The 9,204-nt window shown below is 60.1% G+C and overlaps 1 protein-coding gene across 1 annotated transcript; it reads left to right on the top strand.

Moving 5' to 3' along the window:
* Positions 1–1,027: 1,027 nt before the first annotated feature.
* Positions 1,028–8,441, top strand: LOC144246399 (tapasin-like). The gene is made up of 7 exons (XM_085581166.1): positions 1,028–1,543; positions 2,668–2,853; positions 3,617–3,841; positions 4,643–4,881; positions 5,353–5,482; positions 5,683–6,021; positions 6,807–8,441. The coding sequence occupies exons 1-7, from the start codon at positions 1,516–1,518 to the stop codon at positions 6,905–6,907; spliced, it is 1,248 nt and encodes a 415-aa protein (XP_085437292.1). The 5' UTR covers positions 1,028–1,515; the 3' UTR covers positions 6,908–8,441.
* Positions 8,442–9,204: the final 763 nt, after the last annotated feature.

The following is a 9,204-nucleotide window of genomic DNA, read 5'->3' as shown; positions in this document are numbered from 1 at the left end:
TAACAGAGCCATGAATATCGGCTGTTCTACAAAAGGAGGGTGCACATTAACGAGGACAGGCAGCAGGCGCATCGGGAAGTCGGAACCTTCCAAGGAACTCAGCCGGTGGGCAAAGGCAGAGGGAGATGCGGCCGGGAAAATGAGGATAAAAAGGAGGCTGCGGACTACAGCCATGGCAGAGAGCGCACGGCAAATGCCCCACGGCCTCTGCCCCTGCTCGGCAATAAAGTCACTTTGACAGGACTCCTCGCTCTCCGCCGGGCACACGAACCTCCGGCGACGGGAATTTCCCCGCCCGCTCCCGGCCGCGGGGCAGCCCCTCTGTCCTACCCACAGCAGCCGGGCCGAGCCAGCGCTGCTCCGGCAGCGGCTCCTGCCCGGCCCCGGCGGGAAGGAGACCGCGGGCAGCCGCTCCCGCAGCGCCCTCGGCCCGGGGCCGGCACGGGCCGGACACGGCACCGGCGAGCCGCCGGAGCCCCCTGCCGCCCCCTCCGCCCGCAGCCGGCCCCGAGCCCCCGCAGAGCCCAGCGCGGCTCCCACCTGCGCCGGGGCCGCCTCCGAGCTCCGCCGCCGCCGCCTCACCGCGCTCCGGCCGCTGCCGCCGCTGCCGGGCCCGCGCAGCCGCTCGGCCAATGGCGGCGCTGCGCGGCCACGGCCGCCCTCAGCCCGCCGCCGGGGCCGCGCCGCGCCCCGCTCCCACCAATCAGCGCGCCGCAACCGCGACTGACGGCACCGGCGGCCAATGGCAGCGAGCTCGGGGCGGGCTCTGCGCACGGCCCCGCCTCGCCCCGCGCTCTCGGCGCCCCCGGGCTGCGTGAGGGGAAAGCCGGAGATGAGGAACAGCCCCGGCACGGGCCCGGGCCGAGCCGGGATTGAGCTGCCCACACAAACAAACTTCTCCGCGCCTCCCGCCACGGCTTTCCCGGCCCTGCGCCTCCCGTGCCTCCGCCTCTGCGGGAAGCCCAGGAGCCTCACTTCTCCTGCCCCTCGTTAGCGCATCAGTTCTTCGCTTTGATTTCCCCCAAAAAGGGAAACCTGCCCCAAGCCCTGTGGGTGGGTGGGGCAGGGGAGAGATTTCTGGCAGAAAACTCCAAAGACTCGGAGCAGGATAAGGAGAAGTCAGTGCAGAGCCTTAAATGCAGCTTTCCCCACGCCTCCCTGCTCCCAGCTGCACCTCCTCCCCCGGCAGGGCAGGAGACAGGGAATGGGGCCATGCTCAGCTCATCCCCCGGGGCTTCTCCCTCTGCTCAGGGACAGGAGTCGTTCCCTGCTGCACCCTGCGCTCTCTCCCGGCCGAGACTTCTCCAGGAACTTCTCGGAGCGGAGTCCATCCCCTGGGCACAGCCCCCTCCGAGTGCTGCAGCGTGGGTCACTGTGCCACGGGCTCGGTCCTGCCAGGGTCCCTGAGGAGAATTTTGGGGTTTGGGGCGTGGCCGGAGCCCCCGGGGGGAATTTTGTGGCGGTTTTGGGGATTTGGGGCGGTTTTGGGGCGGGGCCAGAGCGAAAGCGAAAGCGATGGCGGGAGCGCGGCTGGCGCTGGCGGGTGAGGAAGGGGCGAAAAACCCCAAAAATCGGGATCCCAAATCCGCCCCGACCCCAAATCCCGGCGGATCCGAGCCCCGCCCCCCCCCCCTCAACCCCAAATCCTGGGAAATCCCCTCAAATTTCGGAAAACCTCAAAAATCCATAACCCCAAAAATCGGAACCCCCAAATTCGGGACATTCCCGGAACCGGGACCCCCAAAATTCCCCACTCAAAACTTCCCAAATTCCTGCACTCCCCCCCCCCACCAAAAAAAAAAAAAAAACTGCCTCAAATCTCCCCGGGGACCCCAAAATCTTCCCCAAGACCCCCCCCCAGCACCCCCAAATCCTTCAAAGACCCCCCAAATCCTGTCCAGGACCCCTTTGCGACCCCCCAAAATCCCCCAGGAACCCCCCAAAGTCCCCCAGGAGCCCCCAGATCCCCCTATACCCCACCCCGGCACCCCCAGATCCCTTCTCGGACCCCCCCCAGGACCCTTCAAAATCCCCCAGGACCTGCCGAATTCCCCCCAAGGCCCCCCAGGTCCCCCTGGACCGCCCGAAATCCCCCAGGACTCCCGAATTTCCCCCAGACCCCCCCAGGACTCCCCTAAATCCCCCCAAGGACTCCCCGGATCTTCCTCAAATCTCCCGAAGCCCTCTTGAAATCCCCCAGGACCCCCCAAACCCCCTCGGGATCCCCTAAACCACTCCGGACCCCCCCTGGATCCCCCCAAATCCCCCACGACCTCCCTAATCTCCCCCAAAACTCCCCCAGGACCTCCCAAAACCTGTTCAGGACCACCTAAACGCCCCCCAGGACCCCCCCAACCACCCCAGGACCCCCCCAGATCCCCCCCAGGCTCCCCCGAAATGCCCCCTAAGACGCCCCCAAATCTCTCCAGGAGTCCCCAGAGCCCCCCCTGGATTCCGAAAGCCCCCTAGAACCTTCCCAAATTCCGCCACACTCCCCTCAAATGCCCCCAAAACGCTCCCAGAACCCCCCATGACCCCCCAAAACCCCTCTTTGTCCACCCAAGACCCCCAAAATCCCCCCCAAATTCCCCCAGACCCCCTAGGACCCCCCACATCCCCTCTTTGCCCCCTCAAGCCCCCCCCAGCCCCATATTTTTGCCCCCCCAGGGCTGTTCCTGGCCTGGGGGGGGGTGGCGGTTTTTGGGGACCCCCCCCCCGCCCTGCGCTGCCCCCTGCTGGACGAGCGCGGCGCCCCCTCCCCCCGCGGGGCCCTGCTCCGGCTTCTGGGGGGTCCCGAGGCCCCCCCGGCCCCCGGCCCCCCGCGGGACCCCCAGAACGCCTTCGATGTCATCGGTGCGAGACCCCCCAATTGAGGGGGACCCCCGCGGTTCTGGGGGGGGGCGGGAAAGGCTTCTGGGGGGTCCTGGGGGGGGTTCGGGAGTGATTTTGGGGGGTCCTGGGGGGGGTTGGGGGCGATTTTGGGGGGTTTTGGGGGCGATTTTGAGGGCGATTTTTGGGGGTTTTGGGGGCGATTTTGAGGGGTTTTGGGGGCTTTTGGGGGTTTTTCTGGGGGGGTTCAGGGGCGGTTTTCAGGGGATTTTGGGGGGTTTTTGGGGGCGATTTTTGAGGGCAATTTTGGGGGGCTTCTTGGGGTGTTCTGTGGATGTTTTGGGGGCATTTTTGGGGGATTCTAGGGGGTTTTGGGGGCATTTTTTGGGGTTGTTTTGGGGTGACTCCTGGAGGGTTTTAAGGGAATTTTGGGGGAAATTTTTGGTGTTTTTTTGTGGGGTCCTGGGGGGCGGTTGGGGGTGATTTTTGGGGGTTTTGGGGGGATTTTGGGTGGATTTGCTGTGATTTTGGAGTGCAGCTCACCCCCTGCTCTTTCCCTTTTCCTGCAGTCCCCTGGGGGGTGCTGAGGGGATTTTGGGGGTATTTGATGGAATTTTGGGGGTATTTGATGGGATTTTGGGGTGCAGCTCACCCCCTGCTCTTTCCCTTTTCCTGCAGTCCCCTGGGGGGTGCTGAGGGGAGTTTGGGGGGATTTGATGGAATTTTGGGGGTGTTTGGTGGGATTTTGGGGTGCAGCTCACCCCCTGCTCTTTCCCTTTCCCTGCAGACCCCTTGGGGGTGCTGGGGGAATTTTGGGGTCCCTCCCGGCTGCCCCCCCGGTGCGAGCTCAGCCCCACGGCGCCGCTGCTGCCACCCCCGGGGACGTCCCCGGGGTCCCCGCAGTGCCACCCCGGGCTGGGGACGCGCTGGTGGCTCCTGGCCCTGGGGACACCCGAGGGGGAGGGGACGGCGCTGCTGCAGCAGCGGGGAGGAGACCCGCCGCTCCTCAACGGTGAGGGGACACCGGGGACAGCTCTGTGTGTCACCTGTGTCACTGTCACCTGTGTGTGGCACCTGTGTGTCACTGTCACTTCTGTGTCACCTGTGTTTGCCAGCTCTGTGTTTGTCACCTCTGTGTTTGCCGCCCCACGGCTCCAAACGTCCCCGGTGTCACCCCATGTTCCCCATGCCAATATCCCAATGTCCCCATTGTCCTCACATGCACAACATCACCCCACTGTCCTGATGCCCCCACACTGTCCCCATGTCCCCGATGTCCCTGATGTCCCCAATGTCCACCCATTATCCCCAATGTCTCTGATGTCCCCGATGTCCCCCCACTGGGGGACAATGGGGACAATGGGGGGACATCAGGGGCATCGGGGACATTTCCCCAATGTCCCGGATGCTACTGATGTCCCCGATGTCCCCCTATTGTCCCCATTATCCCACACATCTCCATTGTCCCCTTGTCCCCGATGTCCCCCCATTGTCCTCATGTCCCCCATTATCCCCATGTCCCCGGTGTCCCTAGTGTCCCCAGTGTCCCCCCGCCGGTGATGCCCTGCCCCACCCCGCAGTGTCCCTGATATCCCCCCATATCCCCGGTGTCCCCGATGTCCCTAGTGTCCCCACACATCCCCGATGTCCCTGATGTCCCCACACATCCCCGATGTCCCCAGTGTCCCCGATGTCCCCGCACCCCATGACTACCCTGTCCCGCCCCACAATGTCTCTGACATCCCCCCACATCCCCGATGTCCCCAGTGTCCCCGATGTCCCCACACCCCTGACGCCCTGTCCCACCCCTCAGTGTCCCTGTTAGTGTCCACGCAGACGCCGCAGACACGGGCGCTGCTGGGGGCGCCGGGGCGGCTGCACTGCGCCTTCGCGCCCCCGGCCGAGCCCTTCACGCTGCAGTGGCTGCGGCACCGCCACGGCGCCACGCGGCGCCTGCTGGCCTTCGACTCGGCCGCCGCCCACCGCACCGAGGCCGCGCCGGGGGTGCTGCTGTTCCTGGGGGGCCACGGGAGCCCCCCCGGCACCGCGCAGGTGAGGGGAGGGGCTGCGGAGCCCTGCGGGGACAGCGGGGGGCGCCACCGAGCGGGGGGTGTCGGGTGCTCCCGGCCGCCTCCTGGCCACTATGGGGCGCCACTGGGCAGCCTGGGTCCTCCCGGCCGCTAGGGGGCGCTGGGGGCATGAAACCGCTTTTGTCATCCTGGCCACCAGGGGGCGCCGCTGGCACTGGAAAGCCTCGGTCCTCCCGGCCGCTAGGGGGCACTGCGGGCATTGAACAGTTTTTGGAAAGTTTTGGGAGCATTTTTCAGGGAAAATTTTTGGGAAGTCCTGGGGGGGTTCGGTGAGTGATTCTGGGGGGTTTTGTTGTGGGGGGGCTTGGAAGCATTTTTTGTGTTTAGGGGGGTCGTTTTTGGGGGCATTTTTTGGGGGTTTTTGGGCATGGCCATGGTCCTCCCGGTCACCGGGGGGCGCCGCTGAGGCCGAACGTTTCCTCGGTCCTCCCAGCCGCCGGGGGGCGCCAGGGAGGTGTCGCTGCAGCTGCCGCCGCTCTCGGTGTCGGACGACGGCGCCTTCATCTGCTCCATGAGCACGCCCCGCGGGCAGGTGCAGCAGGTGCTGCGGCTGCACGTGATTGGTCAGTGCCGGGAATGGGCGGGGCCGGGGCTCCCAGTATGTCCCAGTCCCTCCCAGTACTTCCCAGTTCCCTCCCAGTATGTCCCAGTCTTCTCCCAGTATGTCCCAGTTCCCTCCCAGTTCCCTCCCAGTCCCTCCCAGTTCCTTCCCAGTCCCTCCCAGTCCCTCCCAGTATCCCCAGCTCACTGTCTCGTGTCCCAGCCCCTCCCCGGGTGTCCCTGCTGCCGTCCCGGCTGTCCCCGGGGCTCCCGGCTGAGTTGCGCTGCGACGCCGTCGGCTTCTTCCCGCTGGACGTGGAGATCCGCTGGGAACACCGCGCCCACGGACACACCCGGCCACGCCCGGGGGACACCTCGGGGGACAGCCTGGTGACCACCCTGGGGCCCAGCTGGAGCTCCGGGCACCGGCGCGCGGCCGACGGCACCTTCAGCCGCAGCGCGGGGCTGCGCGTGGCTGCGGCAGCACCGGGGGACAGCTACAGCTGCCTGGTGACACACGCGGCGTGGGACACCCCACACCGGGTCACTGTGGTGGTGGCAGGTGAGGGACACCTGAGGACACACCTGGGGACATCAGGGATGGGGTTTGGGGACACCTGGGGACATCAGGGACGGGGTTTGGGGACACCTGGGGACATCAGGGACAGGGTTTGGGCACAGCTGGGCATATTAGGGACATCAGGGACAGGGTTTGTGGACACCTGAGGACATCAGGGATGGAGTTTGGGAGACTTGAAAACATCAGGGATGCGGTTGGGGACAACTGGGGACATCAGGGATGGGGTGTGGAGGGTCTTGGGACACCAGGACTGGGGTTGGGGACACCTGGGATGGGGTTGGGGACATCAGGAATGGTGTTGGGGACATTGAGGATAGAGTTGGGAACACCAGGATGGGGTTGGGGACATCAGGAGTGGGGTTGGGGACACTTGGGGACATTAGGAACGGGGTTTGGAGGGTCTTGGGACACCAGGGATGCCTGGGGACACTGGGGACAGGGTTGGGGACACCTGGGATGGAGTTGTGGACACTGGGGACAGGGTTGGAGACACCTGGGAAGGGGTTGGGGATATCTGGGACAGGGTTGGGGGCACCTGGGATGGGGTTGGGGATACTGGGGACAGGGTCGGGGACACAGGCATGGAGATAGGGACAGCTGGGATGGGGTTGGGGACACTGGGGACAGGGCTGGGATCTCCTAAGGGACATCAAGAGCGAGCTGGGGACATTGCGGGGTGGCCGGTGCCACCAGGACGGGCTCAGTGCCACCCAGGGGTGTTGGTGTCATCCGGTGGTGTCAGTGATGTGTCCCCAATGTCCCCACAGGTGCCACCATGCCCAGTGTGGAGGACATGGCGGGGATGGCCCTGGTGGCCTTCGTCATCGGGGGGCTCAGCCTGCGCCTGTGGCCCTCGGTGGGGAGGTGACACCGGTGTCCCCAATGTCCCCGGTGTCCCCCTTCATCTCCATGTCCCCATGTCCCAGGTGTCCCCAATGTCCCAATGTGTCCCCTCCTCTTCTCTCTCACTCCAGGGGGGCTCTTCATGTGACAGCTCCAATGTCCCCAAACCCCCAAAAATGTCCCCAACCCCCCCCAAAAATGTCCCCAACCACAAATGTCCCCAAGCTCCCCAAACTTCCCCAATGTCCCCAAATGTCCCCAATGTCTCAATGTCCCCAAATGTTCCCAAATGTCCCCAGTGTCTCAAAGTCCCCCCATTGTCCCCAAGATGTCCCCAAATATTTCCAGATTAAACCGGGGGGTGGGGGGGGTGACATCCCCCACAAACCGATGCATCCTGAGTGGGGATTGGGGACATTTGGGAACATCTGCGGACATTTCTGGAGATTTTGGGATGTTGGGGAGTTTGGGGACATTTAGGGAGGTTTGGGGACATTTGGGAACATTTGGGGACATTGGGGACACCGGGGGGGTTGGTGACACTTGGGGAGTTTGTTCCAGTTTGGATTTTAAGGTTCTTTTTTAAAGCATTGATTAAAAAACCCAAAGCACGAATTTAAAGTCATTAAAGAACCAATTACCCAGCTCCAATTGTTCACTGAATTTTTTTAAAAAAGCAATTTTAAAAAAGTTCTGTTTCCCATTTTAATGATTTTTCAGCAAATCTTCATTTTTGTCATGGGAGAGAGAAGGGCAAAAAAAGGAGAAAAAAATGGGGAAAAAAAGGAAAAAAAAGGAGATTTCCATTCCCATTGTTCCTTCATCTCCACACATCCAAATCAAGAGCAGGGAGTTATCAATAATCAATAGAAGGGAGTTATAAATAATCAATAGCAGATTATTATAAATCAATGGCAGGGAGTTATCAATAGTCAATAGCAGCGCATCATTCAATCTGCATTTTTCACAATATTACAAAGAAATCACTCAAATATTCATGATTGATTATTGGTCATTAATTAATAACCATTACAAATAAATTGATCCAGTATCAATAATTCATTGATTATTAACTAATCAATATTACAGAGAAAGCAATCCAATATTGTCCAAGACTGAAGAAAAAAAACCAAACATTTTCCTGTTACCATCTGAGTAGGAGTTGCCTCGGGGCAGTTTTCCTTATCTGCTGTTAATGGCCCCATCAATGCCTGGCCACATGACTCAGAGATAACACCGTCCAGGAGGAGGAGGTGATTAAGGACACACCTCGTGACTCATAATGACCCATTGTGAGATGCTCTGCCCAAGGGAAGGAGCTAGGCATTCCCACCTGGATAAAACTGGGGATTTCTAGACAGAGGGGAGCCTTTCCACAGGTTCTCTGAGAAGACACAGCAACTACATCTGCCATCCCAAGAGGACTGCAGCTCTTCCAATTCGGACTGCTACCAGCACGCTGGCCAGGTTGTATTCTGACTTTGTCAGTAGCCTTTCCCTTTGTATTATTGCATGTATTTTTGTCCTTTTCCCCTTTTCCCAATAAATTGTATTTCTGACTTGGAGTCTCTCACTGGTTTTACTTTCAAACCAGAACACATCACAAGTGACTTGTGGGAAGAGCAAATCTTCCTCAAGGCATTTTATGGAGGGTTAAGTTTAATTTCTGCTGAGTTCGTTTTGTCCAGTGCTCAGAGGATGCTCAAGGGGTCTCTGGTTTTGGTTTGGCCCCAATTTTCTTCTGATTTGTCTTTATCACTTAAAAACACCTTAAAAATGGCTAAAAAGAGTATTGACCAGACATGTCAAAAATCCCACCATTTAAAAGGTATTTGAGGTGGAATTTATGGTTTGGGAACATATTCTGGAGGATCTGTGGATTCTTGGGGGATATCTGGTAGTATTTTCCATACCTTTCCATTCCAAATGCCAAGGTGGATTGGTCTGTCACCTCAAAATGACTCAATCCCACTCAAAACTCCTCAATCTTACCCCAAAATAGGTGAATCCCACCTCAAAATGGCTGGTTCCCACCTCAGTCCCATGCCAAAATAATTTGATTCCTCAGCCTCCAGGGTGAGATAGAGTTGGAAGGAGATTGGGAGAAGTGAGATCCAAATTTGAGGTTGTGGGATCGGGATTGTGTGGGGCTGGGCGAGTGTGATTTATTTTGATAATAAATAAAACTATCAGAATTATTGATTTCTGTCCCATTAATTTTCTGTCAGCTCTGGTTTACTTTTCAAAGTGCCGCCTCCTCAGCTGATTTTGTTTGTGTCCTCCTGTCCCTGACTGAAAAGCAAGATGTGTTCTATTTGCCAT

This window comes from Lonchura striata, chromosome 5 (assembly GCF_050655825.1).
Source record: "Lonchura striata isolate lonStrDom1 chromosome 5, ASM5065582v1, whole genome shotgun sequence".
Taxonomy (NCBI): Eukaryota; Metazoa; Chordata; class Aves; order Passeriformes; family Estrildidae; genus Lonchura; species Lonchura striata.
The sequence above is the reverse complement of the archived record's forward strand: the minus strand, read 5'-3'. Positions and strand labels throughout refer to the sequence as shown.